Raw genomic sequence first — 17,945 nt, 5'->3', positions numbered from 1 at the left:
TTCCCAACCCAGGGACTGAGCCCACATCTCCTTCATCTCTTGCATTGGCAGGTGGATTCTTTACCACTGAGCCACCTGGGAAGCCCATTCTCTAGTTGTGGCATCAAGCAATTAAGTCTTAGAAAAAATTGTTGGGGCTGACAGTAATAGTAATCCTTTAATTATACTGAGGAGATGACCAGCACAATTCCCAACTCTGTTATTTCTTGTTTTGTGAAATGTCTCATTTGAGGGCGCATGTTTGTTTGAATACTGTAGGATTGTGATATGAGAGAACATATGTTTATCAACTGCCTTACTACTCACTATTTTGATAGCCTAACAGTTTTTGTTCCCTTTAAGTTAACCAAGCATACCCATATTGCTTATTTTTCAGAAATGATATATTTATGTATATTTGACCATTACTTTCTGTTAATTCCAAATCTCCCTGACACTTTACTTAACAAAATTATAAGCGCATAAGGGTGGGCTACAGTCCATGGGGTTGCAAAGAGTTAGAAATGACTGAGCAACTGAGCACAATCACATTAAATATTCCCAGTTGTGCCTAAGTTGAAATTTTTTTGTGGTTAAGACAAAATTCTGGTGTTGTAATAAAATAATGATATTTCATGAAAATCTGTTATGAAGTCAAGATCTGAGCTGAATTTGAGGACTATTTTAAAATTTTAAAACATGATTCTAGATCCTTAGATTAAAAAAAAAAAAAAGAAAAACCTGACTATATAGACATTTAAGAAGAGTGCCCAATTGTCATGATCTAAGAACTCCAATTACACTAGTTTTAAGAAATCTGAGATGTTCATTCACTTCCAGACCATCTGAGTGTGTATTTTTTTAATCAGTGAAAGTCTTTTTGTAAGTGCAATGTCACAGTCAGGTCTTTGTTCAACTCTGTTTTGTGTGGGTATTTGTTATGTTTTTAACATCAGATCAAGCAGCAGGTCACACAGCCCTTTAGAAGCAACTAAAGCATGTGATGTTTCCCCTCCAAACAACAGTGTGAGCTGACACGTAGGGAGCATTTACTCTGAGTCAAGTGTTTTGCATATATTATCATCCTTAATCTATATAAATTTCACATATGAAGATATAGAGACACAGAGCGATTGGCGCCATTAACAGGTCACAATGGGTTTTTTTAATTGAAGTATAGTTGATCTCTGTGGGCTTCTCAGGTGGCCTTAGGAGTAAAGAGCCCACCTGCCAGTGCAGGAGACAGAAGAGGCATGAGTCCGATTCCTGGGTCGGGAAGATCCCCTGGAGGAGGGCATGGAAACCCACTCCAGTATTCTTGTGTGGAGAATCCCATGGACAGAGGAACCTGGAGGGTTACAGTCCATGGAGTCTCAAAGAGTTGGACATGACTGAAGCGACTTAGCACCCACTCATGCAGAGTTGATTTATAACATTATATTACTTTCAGGTGTACAACTTAGTGATTCAATATTTTTATAGATTATACTCCATTTAAAGTTATTACTAATATGAAGCAATGGCTATATTTGCCTATGCTATATAATACATCCTTGTAGCCCATCTATCTTATACATAGTAGTTCGTATCTCTTAATCTCCTTCCCTTATCCTGTCCCTCCTACCTTACTCCCTCTCCACTGTAGCCACTAGTTTGTTCTCTATATCCGTGAGTTTGTTTCTTTTTTGTTATATTCACTTGTTTGTTTTATTTTTTAGATTCTACTTATAAGTGATGATACAGTATTTGTCTGTCTGACTTACTTCACTAATCATGATGTTCTCTTGGTCCATCCACATTGCTGGAGATGGCAGAGTTTCATTCTGTTTTGACTGAGTAGTACTCGAGTGCATATGTGTGTGTGTGTACATATACCACACCTTCTTTATTCATCCATCTGTCAATAGACACTTAAATAGCTCACACTAGTTTTAAGTGGTAGAGAGTGAACACAAGCTTTCAAACCCTGTTGCCCATGTTTTTAATCATTATGCTAGTCAGAAATTTCCTAAGTATAAGGCTTTAAATCATGCAAAATAAATGTATTCATGTCTCCTTCCATTTTTTAAGTTAAAAATCTATGCATTGAGTTTACCTGTAAGTGAGGTTAACAGTAATTCAGAATATACGTAGATAGACTTTAAAAAAGGGTTAAATACAAAAAAATGAAATTAAAAGTTTTTCATCTAAGCTGATACTGTTTAGCTAATAGCCTTTACCTTAGTTAATAAGGTAGTACCTTAGAAATTCTTTTCCTATTATGACTTCTGAATCATCATTAAGTAGAGTAAAGATCTTCACAGGTGATGATATAATAGAATCAGACCTTCAATTTGCAAAGTTAAGGAAATGATATTATTCAGTTTAACTAAAATAATATAGAATAAAATTATTCAGACTTATATTAGTTATTTAATAAAAAAGCAAAACCCCATTTAGAACTTATCTTCCTTTTTATTTTATTGTTTTCATGGCAGTAGAACAAAATGACTTATTTTCCAAGGCAAATGCACCCTCAATTTTAAAGGATTCATTTTAGAAACAAAGTAAGTTCCCTTCTTGTTAATAACAATCCAGCATCTTGGCGCTAGTGTCGCTGTTAGAGAAAGGAGGCATCTGCAGTAATTGGGTCCTTTGGGTTTCCACTTGCAGCAGAACAAAGAGAAAAGATGAAGCAGCTGGTGCCTGTGGCCAGGCTAACCAGCCCAACAAGCACGGTGTGCGGCATACAGCGGAGGGAAGAAAGCAAACCTGTTACCCAGCAAGAGCACACAGAGTAGGCGAGCCGTAGTGCAAGCCACCAAAGACCTCTGAGCTAGAGTTTCTCTTTAAGGTATAGGAACACATTTCACGAGTCCAGATTGATTACAAAATAGAAATTTTAAGGATGTTTAAGCACTCTTTTCTTTAGTTTTCAGCCTCTTGCATCAGATGAGAGGTTTCTGTTCAGGTAGGACAATTCAAATACTTTTCCCATCTGTACTGCCAGTAAAAATATTCAACACCTTCTGTTATTTCCCGCCTGCAAACTGCAAAATGCCCTGGTATCAGTAGTGTTTTTTATCAAAGGATAGTGCTTTCCCCTTTTATAAATAGGCTATATACTTTCTTGTCTCTTGATAAACAGTTATGGCATTTATGTGCTGTCAGGAAATTTTGAAAATTATTACTAAGCCAGTGGTGTATCCTCTGACAAGGCTATATTAGATAGATGAAATTAGTTGGACTAATTTATAGGGAATGGACTTCCCAGGTGGCTCAGTGGTAAAGAATCCTTCTGCCAATACAGGAGACACAGAAGATGTAGGTTTGATCCCTGGGTAGGGAAGATCCCCTGGAGGAGGGAAATGGCTACCCAGTCCAGTATTCTTGCCTAGAAAATCCCATGGACAGAGGAGCTTGGCGGTCTACAGTCCATGGGGTCACGAGGAATCAGACACGACTGAGCAACTGAGCACACACATACACACAACTTGTAGGGAATAGAGCAGATGTTTTTATCATTTTACTGATAATCTTGGGTCCTAGCAACAATCTCTACCAAGACGGAGCTTTCAAATATTAGGGAAGGAACTGCTATCTAGACAAGATACTCAACTGGACTTCTTCCAGTACAAACATCAGCTATAAACTTTTCCCACTAATTGCTACTTTCTCAACCTTTAAGAATTATGACATAAACAGAACACCCATTGCTTTGCGCTGCCCAGCAAGTTAGGTTTGGAAGAGTCCCAAAATGCTGACTGATGTCAGCTTCTGAGCAGCAGCTGGTTGCAGTTTCCATCCGGATAGCACTTTCACACTCCACAGTTCCTGATGAAGTTGCTTCATGTGTTCCTATGAACGGCCTTTTATCACTCTTTAACACAGACACACACACATGCACGTACTCACACATGCATGCACTCACAAACGTGTTGTTTAGTCACTAAGTTGTGTCCGACTCTTTTGTGACTCCATAAACTATAGCCTGCCAGGTGCCTCTCTGTCCATGGGATTCTCCAGGCAAGAATACTGGAGTGGGTAGCCATTCCCTTCTTCAAGGGATCTATCCAAGCCAGGGATTGAACCTGGGTCTCTTGCACTTGCAGGCAGACTCTCTACTACTGAGCCGCTAGGGGACTCCTCCTGTGTTTGTATTTTTTATTTTCAAAAATTATTTCATTGAAATCAAAGGATAATTATTATAAGCATAGATTAAGTATTTTTTATAATTCAAAAAACATCAGTTTCAAATGTCATAATGGAGCCTAAGAAATACATAATTCATTTAACTCTGCTGCTGCTTCTGTTGCTAAGTCACTTCAGTCGTGTCCGACTTTGTAGCCATATGAAAATTAATCCTTTATATGCCGTGTACTTTTGTAGGTATTCATCTGTATTCAGGTACTATGAATAGCAAAGTTATATTGTTCATATATTTCAAATAAGAAGATGACACTTCTTAGTATTTTCCCATGCTTATGTCTGTGACTATAGAAATATTTTCCATGAAGTATGGTTCCTCCTATTTTTCCCCAAATTTTTAGCTGCTGCCTGGCCAGTCTGACTTCATGTGCTCCTCTTAATTGATATTTCTCCTGACTTGCTGTTTTTTGTTAAAAACTTGTATTTTTGAAATCATATGATGTTGTATATTTTTGGTAGGAGAGTAGTACTTAGTATAAAGCAAAGTAAATTCAGTAAATGGTGATACTGAAAAAATCTTTCTTTTAAAAATATTTTAAGGTATAATCTGTTCTTTTACATCACCCAATTTCAAAATCAGTTTTCTATGATTTTCCCCTGGGGTTACTTTACCAAAATAATGTGAAAAAGTTTTCAAACTGTAGGTGATAGGTGTATAGGGTTTTGTTATATGATTCTTTCTACTTTTCTGTATATTTTACAAATTTCCATAATAACTTTTCAAGTTTGGAAAATATATATTTTGTGGAATGCTTCTTTTTCATTCTTAACCTTACCATATTTACTGAGTGCCTATTTAAAAAAAACAGCTTGTGTTTTATGACTTAAGAAAGTACCATTTATCATATGATTATATTTAATATATTTTAATCATATGCTTCTTTTATTTGATATATAAATAATGTTTAATATAATCAAAAATATATTATCTAAAATACATTTAATTTTAACATTATTTCATTTGCAGAATTCCTTACAGATTTAGCCTCCTCAAATGGAAAGTCTCTTTCCTTTGAAGTCAGTAACTTGTGGTCTATTTATATTAGATAGCAATACTCCCTGTAATTTTCAATCTGACATTCCCCCTCAGGTTGGACTTATCCATAAACTAATGTGGGAGAGGGAGGATGAGTCATAGCTATTTAGTTCTGCTGTCAATTTTCTAGGGTAATTAATGTGAGTAGTTTTACTTGAAAGAGGATTTAGAAATGCTATTTCATGCTAAGTACCCTGAGGGGTACAGTTTTCCTTTCTCATATAGATAGGCACCTACTTTCTTACAAGGTCAAGAAAAGAGAAGAGATAAGACGCATGCCCTATGTATACCTCCGAATATTCCTGTTTTGTACACAGTTGACAAACAGACCTCTCAGTTTTAAAAGGCAAAGTAGGTACACAGCAATTTGAGATGAAGAGTATAAGGAAATATGATGTGACTGAAAATAAGCGAACTTTGAAGAGTTTGCCAGGAATCAGCCATACCATCTGCTTTATTTTTTTATTATTTTTTGATTATTATTTCTTTAGCTTGATATACTATTATATTCTTTTACTTTTCTCATCTGTAAATATACTGTCAGAAAAGGAAAGTCTTTCTTGGAATTATTTTTCTTTCCTCTGTTTGATTTAACTGAAGCTGTCATACTTGTCACATGCATGATGATAGATAGATTTTTTAGGTGTTTTTTTTCCAAACTGTCCCAGAAAGGCTCCACTCAGTAACATTATCTTATTTCTTGTTTTCAATATGCAGGGCGTGCTCTGTGCAGCTCCCTTAATTTTTATCATTCCATCGGCATGTTATCTGAAGCTGTCTGAAGAACCCAGGACACACTCAGATAAGATTATGTCCTGCGTCATGCTTCCCATTGGTGCTGTGGTGATGGCTGTTGGATTCGTCATGGCAGTCACCAGCCCTCAAGACTGCAGCCACGGGCAGGAAATGTTCTATTGCTCCCCGGACAATTTCTCCCTCACAAACATTTCAATTTCTCATTTTCAACTGACAACACAACTTTCAATTTTAAACGTCAGTATCTTTCAGTGATTTGCCTCCTTTAAAAAAAAAATTCATTTTTATAGACTTCTAAATTGCATAATAACATTCACACATGTTTTAATCTCCATATTATAAAATTATTACTTTGGCATTTATCAAGATTTGGTTTCTTTACTCTTTAGTCCAATGTAAAAGATAAAAAGGAAAAGAAAGTTGAATGTATTCTATCTTAAACCAGGGAAAATATAAATGTTTTAATGACTGTACTGCACAAATCTTAAAGGCAGAAGGAAAAGTAAGGTCTTTGACATTTGCTGCCATCCTCTCAAAGAACTTTTCTCTTTTTAAACCAATATATTGTGCTCTAAAATGAGTAGATGATTGTGGGTTTAAATTTTCTGTGTGTCCTTTAAGAAAAACGTAGAGGGCTTTTTGTTTTTTTGAAGTTTAAGGAAAACTCAAGACGATTAAAGAGGCTAGATATCCCAAGACCAAGTGAAGCTCTCCATTGTCATTTCAGTCGCGTGCCTTGTTGAGAGGGAAGTGACTCCCTGGAGTAATGAGTAAAGTCCTGCCCATGTTAGGAAGCATAACTCATAGACTGGGCGTACAGAGCAAGGTCTGTGAGGAATCAAAATTACCTCGAAAGTTTTGATCCTGTGAGAATATAATGGTAGTGCCATTAAATAAAGTGTAAAATGGGGGAAAACCACAAGTTCTTCTAAGGCACAAGCTCAAGGGATCAGTTCTGCGTCAGCTTTGGAGCTGTTGAATGTGAAGAGCAGGTGGAAGCTGAATTTTCAGACTAGAACCTCAAGAGAAGAATCAGGGCTACACAAGAGGTATTCTCATTACTCTGGGGGTCCTTGGAGAGACTCTTGGATGCTCTTGTTGACTAGATTCTCCAGAAGGAGACAGAAAGATGGAGTGTGCCATGTCAGGTATTTATTCTCTTTCATGGTGGCTCAGACAGTAAAGAATTTGCCTGAGATGCAGGAGACTCGGATTCTATCCCTGAGTAGAAAGATTCCCTGGAGAAGGAAATGCCAACCCACTTCAGTATTCCTGCCTGGAGAATCCCATGGACAGAGGAGTCTGGGGGGCTACAGTCCATAGGGGTCCCAGAGAGTCCGACGTGAGTGAGTGACTAACGCACATGACTAATGGAAGAGAGGGGAAGCAAGATCAGGTGGGCTAAAAGGGCCTGTAGTGCAGGCTGGTGGGCTAAAAGGGCCTGTAGTGCAGGCTGGTGGGCTAAAAGGGCCTGTAGTGCAGGCTGGTGGGCTAAAAGGGCCTGTAGTGCAGGCTGGTGGGCTAAAAGGGCCTGTAGTGCAGGCTGGTGGGCTAAAAGGGCCTGTAGTGCAGGCTGGTGGGCTAAAAGGGCCTGTAGTGCAGGCTGGCAGAACCTCAGCCAGGTCTGCAAGGAGTATGGGGCATATATGGCCCTTCAGAGTCGTCTCAATTCAAATGAAGTAGCCAAGTCTGAACACCCCTGCCTCCAATAGTCCTTGCACGTGGGCAGCTCTTTGCGGCTGAGCAGACCCTAAAGGAACTGAGAGCTGGAGGCGGTTGGCTGATGGCTGGGTCACCAATGCTTCCTTGTGGGTGGGTGGGGGGCGGTGGGGATCCTGTGTTCATCACAACTGGCCTCAGTTTTTAATAAGAATTTTTTTATATCTCAATGAATATTTCATGTTTTAATACCCATGACAATCTTTTAAAAAAACAAGAAAATTTGGGCCCATTTGGATGGCTAGCTTAAGTCATGTATCACCCATGATTTCATTTCTCACCTTTTCATTTGTGTTTCAGTCAAGTTATCAAGTTGACCGTCTATAGTATTATATTAATTACTGTCAAATAGTGAGAAAATATGACAGAGTTAATACATACCTGATGTGTTTGAACAAATCACAGCCAAAAAAAAAAAAAACCATAAGAAGTATATAATGAATATTTCACAGCAGTTTGAATACAGAAGTGGTGAAAGCTGAGTTGTCATGTGACTTATAATAAGAAAGGCCTATTGAAAGCAAAAAAAAAACTGCCCCTTAGCCAGCAGGGCCATGCTCAGGCTTTGAGTGGTAGCATTCACTTCAACAAAACATCATCCATGCCACTAAATTAATACAAATTCTTTTGGCTATATAGCTTTTCTGCATTTCATTTATACAGTTGGTTTTTGTAGTTGGTTAAGAATCATAAAGGTAGGTGATTTATATCCATTTTTATATTGATATGTGTTTTGGTGAAATACTAATCAAAATGCTTTCATTCCTAACTGAGAGAATGTGAGAAAATTTTGCAGCAGTTCATCCCTACATTACTCAGGACTGAGAAACACTGACCTACATAGTTATTAGATAAAGTCATAGGAGACGAGGTTTCCAAGGGTGTACAAAGAAAAGTACGTCAAGGATAACGTAATTTAGTGCTTAACCTTCTATTATCTTGTACTTTTGCTATTGCTTCAGATACATTAACCTTGGCTCAAGTTCGTGAAAAGTTCCAGATAGGAACTGAGTCCTGCATTAATGCCTAACAAATATTTGTTCTGGTTTTGTGTTTTCTAAATCAACTGTAAAAAAAGACTACCCTGGACCCAGTTATTAGCTACAAAGTTTACCAACATCTTTCAAATTATGGTCGAATAAGTGTTAGAAACACATCTATTTCACAAGAATACTTACTAATATTTTGCCAACGTTCAGAACTTTGAGAACCACCCCTTCTATGTTCTGCCTTAAATTCATGATGTTTCCACTGAAACTTATTCCAAGCTACATTTTACCCCTAACAAAACAACTTGAATATTTAACCCAGTTTTGCACCGTGGCTTATTTGACCTTACAAAGTTCTTCTTAATTTAAAAAAGGAGGAGAGGGAATAGTATCATTACACGCTAAGGCAAACACAGAGCACTACATTTCCTTTAAAGGATATAGATTGGATGGCATCTGTAAAACTTACTAATTGGGTCCTTGTACCTGTCACTTATAATAGGATCTCTAATCTCAACGCTAACTTCCAATATCAAAACAGGGAGATTGCTTTGCCTCTGACCGGCTACAGTGGTATCAAGCAATAATTGTTGTCTCTTGTCTTTCCTAAAAGGACTCTGAAATCCAGGTTATCCAACCAGGAAAATCTCAACTAGTCCTCCTCTGGAGTCATACTGTGCAGCACACATCACCTTAATGAAAGATTAATTTATTGGAAAGGAGCAGGCTTCCTTCTGGTTTATCTGCTGTGATCTTCTCAGGGAAGCAGTGCTCGTCTGTTTTTTAGTAGAGCTGGCCAGTGACAGGGCCAGGTGTTGGCAGTTATTCTCAAGCATGGATCAGCAGGTGACCATGAGATGAGGGACCCATAAATGCTTAAGTGACATTGATGGAGGTAATAATTAGCTGCACCAATCAAATAAGCCTAAAGGAGATCAGTCCTGGGTGTTCATTAGAAGGACTGATGTTGAAGCTGAAACTCCAATACTTTGACCACCTGATGTGAAGAGCTGACTCATTTGAAAAGACCCTGATGCTGGGAAAGATTGAGGGCAGGAGGAGAAGGGGACGACAGAGGATGAGATGGTTGGATGGTATCACCGACTCAATGGACATGGGTTTGGGTAGACTCTGGGAGTTGGTGATGGACAGGGAGGCCTGGCGTGCTGTGGTTCATGGGGTCACAAAGAGTCAGACACGACTGAGTGACTGAACTGAACTGAATCACATAAGCTCCTTGAAGAATTTGTAATTATTCTAAAAAGTGTAGAAAGGATTTGCCCAGATAACAGAGTAGACATGCAGAGTGAATGAGAGGTACCATGAGCAGGAGAACATAAGACTGGGAGAGAAAGAAAACAGTACCGTCATCCTCTAGAGCCGTGGTTCACAAACGTCAACACGGGTCAGAATCATTGAAAAGAAAGTGAAAGTGTTAGTTGCTCAGTCACGTCTGATTCTTTGCAACCTTATGGACTGTAGTCCACCTGGCTCCTCTGTCCATGGAATTCTCCAGGCAGGAATACTGGAGTGGGTAAGCCATTCCTTTCCCTAGGGGCTCTTCCCATTCCAGGGATGCAACCCAGGTCTCCTGCATTGCAGGCAGATTCTTTACAATCTTAGCCACTAGGGGAGGCCCAGAATCATGGGAGGGCTTGTTAAAATACAGGTTGCTGGGCCCCACCAACAGAGTTTCTGGTTCTGGGATGAGGCCCGAGAATTTGCATTTGTTCAAAGTTCCCAGGTGATCTGACTGCTGTTGATTCAACAACCATATTTGAATAAGGATGGAGATTGGACAAAAGATGGGGCCATTGTTTCAGAGGCTGAGCAGAAAACAAGCAGCGTGTAGAAATGCCAGGCTGGAGTTCAGAAGGAACGGAGAGTGGAGACAGGAGAGAGAGCTCTTGGCAGAGTAACTGTACTTTTCCTTTGTCTCTTTGAAAACTCATTTGAAGAAACTCAAGGAGGGGAGAGGAGAAACCCAGACAGGAAGATTAGTGAAGAGTAATGACAAGGGAGAGGAGGACAGCGAACAAAGAAGGAAACAGATTACGGTCTAAAGACAACACAGCTGCTGTGCTAAGCAGAAAGCCTGGTTTGGAACCTACAGGCATTCAGGGAAAATTGTGTGAGCTCCATAATTCTTATTATGAGAAGGAAGAAAATATACGGTTTCCTCAAAAATACACCAAGTTTTCCTAGGACTAAACCAAATGTCTTACTTGGAAAAAAAATCTTATTTGGAACATGAGTAAAACTGGGTTGTACTCATAATAACATCATGCAGATAAAGAATGCATGCAACTATCTTTAAAAGATCATTCCACTAAAGTCTGCTCATTGAAAATGAAGATTATCAATAAATTTAATTTTGGAATTTTTTACTATATTGTTCCTTTATAGTGCTATGCTAAATGTTTCGTTTTTTTAAAAAGGCACGTAGAGATTTAGCCTGTCCTTCATTCCTAACACCTACCTGATATGGTTCTTACCAACTCACACCCAGACTAATACCACAGCCTCTTACCTGAGCATTCTGCTTCCAGGCTCCCCTCCCTTCAAGATTATTTGTGCATCACTCCAAATCATTTCACTTTATAAATGAATGCTTTAATAACACCAAATGCTTGTTCAAAAGCTTTCCATGATAAACTCTTCTGCTTACAGGATAAGGTACAAACTCTGAAGCTTGTATTCAAAGCTTTTATAGTATGGCCTCAACCTGTCATTCTGGCCTCATCTTCCATGACAGCAGGAAGGAACCTTTTTTTCTGGATGAACTAAAGCATTGCTTTATATCAAAATTGCTTTCTGCTGCTATTGCCATTGCTCTTGAATTCTTGCCGTTTTCTCATCTGAAATATCCAAGCCCTCCTTCCCATCCTCAGCACATTCTGTTAGTCCTCCAGTCTTCTCCCCGTGCCATCCCCGACAGCTCTGCTGCAAGGTAATTCTACCTCCTTTGGAGTTCTTTGTCTTGCACTTGTATGAAGTTGTATGTATGTCTTGAAGTTATATGAAGAAACCATGTCCAGCCAACCAGACCAAAAGTTGAGGACAGTGTGTTTTACAGTCTTTTATTCTTCATAGTCCATAACATGGTGTCTTGAACGTAGTAAACACCTAAGTATTAGAAGTGAGATTGATAGTATAAAAAGGGAAAATGGTTGATTGTACTTATAGCCAAACCTATTAGTTTAATTGCGCTTTTCCAACTATAATGATTGTCATTCAGTGAAGTAGCAAGTTAATGTGATGCAGTCATTCATCTAACAAGTTGGTTTAGGAAATTAAATTGAGGTTCTTGTTTTGCTTCATGAAGCACAGAAGCTTCACAGAAACTGTTTAGAATATTCTTTAAAGAATTCTTCAAGTGCATACCAATCAACACATATCTTTTTGTTCATTTTGACTGCTAAATAAAAATTTTCTTGCCTCTTTCTTATTTGCAAGCTGCTCGGGCCTAAGACCATGTCATACTTAGTATTTTTTGCCAATATATACTCATATATCTTACTCATTCAAGATGCTTGGATAAACACTGAATAACTTGAATTTACCTAATTCAAAGGTATTTAAGTAAAATTTATAATTTGCAAGAAAAACTTACCTTAATTCTTTCATTTATTATTGTTCCTAAAGAAACAAACAGTCAAAACTTTAAAGCATACAATTACCACCTTGTTTAATCTTATCTGACAGCTTAGTAACTTGACAGAACACTAAAAAGAAGAGGTGGTTTAGGAACATGCAGGCAACAATTTAAGGAAAACACCTGAGGCAACAAAAGATTTTGCAGTTTAAAATTTGAAAGGCTTTGAAAATTTTTATTTCCAAGGCACAGTGGCAGCTGTGTGTTTATTATCTTTTAATTTTGTTTTGCCAGAGGACAACAGGGCTAGTTCCAGAAAAACAAATCCACTCCAGGCTTCTTACAGTCAGGTCCCTCTCATCTCAGTAGTGTTCGTTAGCTCTTTAGGTTCTGGGAGAAAACATCTTCTAAGAGAAAAAGCAAAATTATTGTACCCCAGAATGACAGCCTTTGGGTGACTTCTGACATTTCTTACACAACTCTGCATTCTTGTAAAGTCTTAAAAAGAATTTTCTAAGTTACCTTAACCCTTTTAACTATTGTTTCTCTGTTTGCAAGACATAGACGAACTGGAAGTTGAGTGATAGGACCTTGGGTTTTATGTGCTCTGTGTTTCAAAGCATTTCATAATAAATTTAAATTTGTTTAAAAAAACTATAAGAATAGACAGGGAAGGAGTTAACAGTAAAAATATTTTTTTAATAGGGCTTAGAAAACCCCTGGATTTTGTAGAAGGGGGTAGTTGATTGCACAAACCTAATGGGAGATGCTAGAAGACATTCTGACCTTTCAAAGTAGATATTTTAAACAAGACTAAGAAATTTTAAAATATTAGCTTCAGGTGGAAATTTTTCTCAGAACAAATGATTTTAAATGTATAATCTAAATGCCAGCTGAGGACTCCTCACCCCCAAGTGAACTGGTTAAACCTGATCCTAAACCCCATCCCACACTCAGGAGCCTACTCCTTAATTTTGGTAAATTATCCTGGCTTACATTCTTACGCTTCTCTCTGACACCATAAACCAATGTTCTTTTGCTCCGTACCTGTAAAAGTCCATGACACTCCAGATGCAAAACACAGTCCCTTCAACAATTTCCATAAAAACCTATTCACATCATTTGTTTTTGTTGTTCAGTTGCTAAATCCTGTCTGAGTCTTTGCAACCCCTTGGGCTCCAGCTTGCCAGGCTTCCCTGTCCTATCTCCCAGAGTTGGCTCAAATTCATGTCCACTGAGTCGGTGATGCTATCCAACCATCTCATTCTTTGACGCTCCCTTCTCCTTTTGCCTTCAGTCTTCCCCAGCACCAGGGTCTTTTCTAAAGAGTTGGCTCTGCATGCATTGTGTATATTCTGTGTTGTTGTTGCACCTTTTGAAACTTTAGAGTGCTTAGGAGGAAGGGTCACATAGGCTTCACCTCCTAAGCTCCTCCTCTTCTCATTTTCCATCTCCTTCAGATTAACCAGCGCCTCTTTCACTGTGACTTCCTCGGTGAGGTCCCAGCACCTCCAAGCCTTTAGAAGACCCCAATTCCACTTCACTCCGTACCTTGTCATTGTATTTTGTCAACACAAATTCCATTCTCTTCCTAGGAAGAGCTCAGGTGGAAGCTGTGTCAGCACCTTCATGTTTTTCCATTTCCTGACAAACATGTAAACCATCATTTATATTCTGAATTGCACTTCTGGTGGCTTCACTGTCTATAAAAAGAGAGGCCCAGAAGACTTCTGCTTGCAAAAAAAATTAAAACTTGGAAAAAAAATTAAATTTGGGTTTATGGCATTAAACAGAAACAGTTCCATTTAAATGGGTAGCAGAAGGTTGACCAGCTCCCACTGTGGTTTCCCAACACAGTGAACCCGCATGGCTTAAAGCTGTGTTCCCACAGGCCCCTCCTGTGTGTCTCCAGCCAGTGTAGTTTCTCACCTCAACACGTGTACTATTCTCCAAACAACAGCTGTGTGTTTGCCTACTTCCTCTGCACACCGGATAAAACTGGCCTTTCAGAATTAGATTAGAGCAAGCCCAGCTGTTATGGAAATCCTTAATCACTTATTTTTGCATGCCTTTTTTTTTCCCTAAATAAATATTAAACAGCTTAAAACCCATAGTCATTCATATTTTTTCAGTGTTTAGACTGCCTTGCACAGAGTAAGTGATCAAAAAAAGGAAGGATTGAGCCATGAAAGTTGATTTGGGAGAGAGATTAAGAAAGGGAGGGGAGAACAACCTGGAGAAAATAAAGCAGCATCACCAAGTACCAAGTGTCTAGGGATTAGGTCCCATAGAAGAATAAGAGCTCACATGGAGCTTGAGGAATCCTTCAACAAGTTCATTTGTTCTACCATTTCATCTGTGCAGGAGTCATCGCTGCCATTGGTGACCCACATGTGAGACCAGTGCTCATTCTCATCATCATATCTGATTTTCTATTTACTGGGAAGGTATTTGCAGGAAACACTAAGATAATTTTTTAATAATTGTGTCAAATAGATCCATAAATTATTTAATTCCCCGCTTTGACTAGAGGAAATTTTCTAAAAGCCGAACAGAACCCAAGCACAGACCAAATAAAGACAAATGCATCAAACCCATAACTGGGTTCACAAACGTGCAGCATCTATTGGTAATTAGGAGCTGGGAGGTGGTTATACTGCCTACCCGAAAAGTAGAGTCCATGGCCCAATAGCACCGGCATCACCTCGGGAGCTCTTTGGAAATGCAGATTTCAAGGCCCCACTCCAAATCTAATGAGCCAGAATCTGCATAAAAACAAGAGCCCCAGGTTGTTCACCTTCAAATTTGAAAAGCACCAGTGTGCAGGTGGCCCTGTTCTTTGGGAAGGGGCTTCCCAGAATCCGCTAGGAATCTTAGTTAAATAAGAAACCACCTCCTGGAGAGTCTATTACATCCACATAAAGGGCTTCTGTTACTGATGAGAATGTGTGATAACACATTCCTGGGAATTAAGGGAGGAAAAACAACTGTAAATCATTGATTTATGGCAATAACAATGAAGTCCATTTCTGTCTATTGTGTTTTTCTTTCTGGAACAATTATGCATTTAAAAAATGATTTTTTCCAACATGGTCTAAAATTGAAACACATTGACCATATATTTTCTTTGGATCATAATGGCAGTTGTTTTTTTGTTTTTTCGTAACTGTGGTAGAAGCATGGTACAAATGAGGAAAACAAGATTTCCTGTTGATTTCTAGTTTGTATGTAAAGAGCCCAAATGAATAAACCAGAAAGTTTTTAGCATGGAAACATGTCTTGAGTTTATGATTTTATCTGTCATAGACAAACAGCAGGGGTGGGTGTGGAGTCAGGATTATCTTGGCAATACATATTTAAACTCTGAGTATAGTGTTTATATTTAAATGTATAAAGAGGATATCTTAATAGATTAATGTATGAAAGTGACCAAAATTCTCTTTACTTATAGATTAAGTAAGTAGGTGATTAAGCAAAATATTCACTGTCATAAGATATGCTCTTTAGACTGAAGAGCAGCTTAAAATACATTTTGCTTTAATGAAGATGAACATGTAATTATGTTAACATTAAAAACTTAATGAAAGGTATATGCTTTACTTGGGCATCCCACGTGGCTCAATTGTAAAGAATCTGCCTGCCAGTGCAGGAAACATAGGTTTGACCCCTGGGCTGTGTCGTCGTGTGAGGGTTGGAAAAGAATTTCCAGACATGAGACAAAATGGGAGGGAAATAAAGTTTATTCGAGTGGGAGACTCTGTTAGAAAATCGGGCCTGCTCAAGGAAGAACCAACGTTGAACAGGGGTCCTTAGTCCACTTTTATACCCAGGGTACAAGGAATGGGATAGGGGTCTTGCAGATCATTTGTTGATTGGATGAGGCAAGTATCCAGGGTGGAGGGAAGAGTAAGGCAAATACCTTCTCCCTATGGGGTAGTAGGGGAGACAGGTTATACCGCTCAAGAGGACTGAAAATCCATAAATAGTTACAACATAGGGGAGGGAAGGATGATAAGGGCCTCATTTTTCTGTTCCTGCATTCCAAGACCCTCCTTGGTTTTATCTGCTCTTTCATCCTTGGGTCACTACTGGCCAAGAAGATCCCCTAGAGTAGGAAATGGCAACCCAGTCCAATATGCTTGACTGGGAAATCCCATGGAAAGAGGAGCCTGGTGGGCTATAGTCCATGGGGTGCCAAAGAGTAGAACACGACTGAGTGACTGAGTACGCACGCATGCTCTATTTAGAAATAAGCAGAGACTTCCCTGTTGGCACCATGGATAGTAGACCTGCCAATGCAGGGGACACAGGTTCAATCCCTGATCCGAGAAGATTCCACATGCCGAGGGGCAACTAAGCCCATGTGCCACAACTACTGAGCCCAAGTGCTGCAGCTATGGAGCCCATGCACCTCGATCCTGTGCTCAGCAACAAGAGACACCATTGCAATGAGAAACCCACACACTGCAATTGTTGTAGCCACGCGTTCCGGGAAACAAACTCACTCAGAAGGACAATGCAGATAGTAGAGTGCAGTTTATTACACCGGCAGGCCCAAGGCAGTCTCCTCTCAGCCAAGGACCCCAACCAGTTTTTGTGAAAACCTTATATACCCTAAGTGTACTTGCTCAAACCCACCTCCCCAAATTCCTTGAAACTAGTCTGGACAAGGTAAAAGAGAGATACGATCAAAGTTAACCCATGATTCATGTGTCACAAGACTAGATAAACAGTGGACATTTATCAATAGGACTGTGGTCATATCACGATAAACATTATGACTTTGTTCTGTTACAGAGATAATTAGCATATTCTTTTAGGCAACGGAGAGTCCAAGTACAAAGTCCTGAGGCTCTTTCATCCGGGGGGTCTGGTTTTCCATTGGTATGCCACTTCTATAGACACGGGGCACAAAGTTCAGAGTCCATTGGGAGGGTGACCATGTGTGTAGCCTAATGTTCGCAGCCAGGCCTAGGATGGAGTCCAGCTCTGTTTCCTCCTTCACAATGAAGAATAGTCCCTGCTTGCCACAACTAGAGAAAACCTGAGCACAGCAATGAAGACTCAGTGCAACCAAAAATTAATAAATAAATGTTGGTGGGTAAGAAGAACTAAGCAAAAGCTAAGTCATACAATTTAAATTTTGTGAGGGTTTGGTATCCAAAGAAGGGAGAGTAGTCCTCATTCTAATGTCAAGAACCCTTGACTATGAGGGTGAGCCACAGAAAGTCCTATTTAGGTGAAGAAGACTGGTTTCCTCAGCCACCATGTGACAGGGCTTGAGATCTGAGTCCAAAATCAGAAGAATGAGTCTCAACCTTGTCCTTATTCTCACATGCAAGGGATCTAATCTTTAAAATCATTTCCCTCACCTGTAAAGTGAAGAAATCATAATATCCTAGGTTTCTGTGAGTTTTCTGATCTGATATTGCTAGTGTTCAGTCACTCAGTCATATCTGACTTTTTTGCAACTCCATGGACTGTAGCCTGGCAGGCTCCTCTGTCCATGGGATTTTTCTAGCAAGAGTACTAGAGTGGATTGCCATTTCCTTCTCCAGGGCATCTTCCCAACCCAGGGATCAAACTCATATATTCTGCATTGCCTGCAGATTCTTTACCACTGAGCCACTTGGGAAGCCCATTAACTGTATTACATGTACTTATTTTCTCCCATTTGCTTTTT

General features: G+C 39.2%; 1 protein-coding gene across 2 annotated transcripts in view; it reads left to right on the top strand.

The window, feature by feature from the left end:
• The window catches only part of SLC38A11 (solute carrier family 38 member 11), a 55,727-nt gene extending 49,073 nt beyond the window's left edge, over positions 1 to 6,654 (top strand). For both annotated transcript variants that reach the window (XM_005896157.3, XM_070380878.1), the window contains one exon: positions 5,921 to 6,654. In XM_005896157.3, the coding sequence (XP_005896219.2) occupies positions 5,921 to 6,214 (294 nt within the window). In that variant the 3' untranslated portion in view covers positions 6,215 to 6,654. The remainder of the gene's footprint in view (positions 1 to 5,920) is intronic.
• Positions 6,655 to 17,945: the final 11,291 nt, after the last annotated feature.

The sequence above is a fragment of the Bos mutus genome, chromosome 2 (genome assembly GCF_027580195.1).
Source record: "Bos mutus isolate GX-2022 chromosome 2, NWIPB_WYAK_1.1, whole genome shotgun sequence".
NCBI lineage: Eukaryota > Metazoa > Chordata > Mammalia > Artiodactyla > Bovidae > Bos > Bos mutus.
The sequence above is the reverse complement of the archived record's forward strand: the minus strand, read 5'-3'. Positions and strand labels throughout refer to the sequence as shown.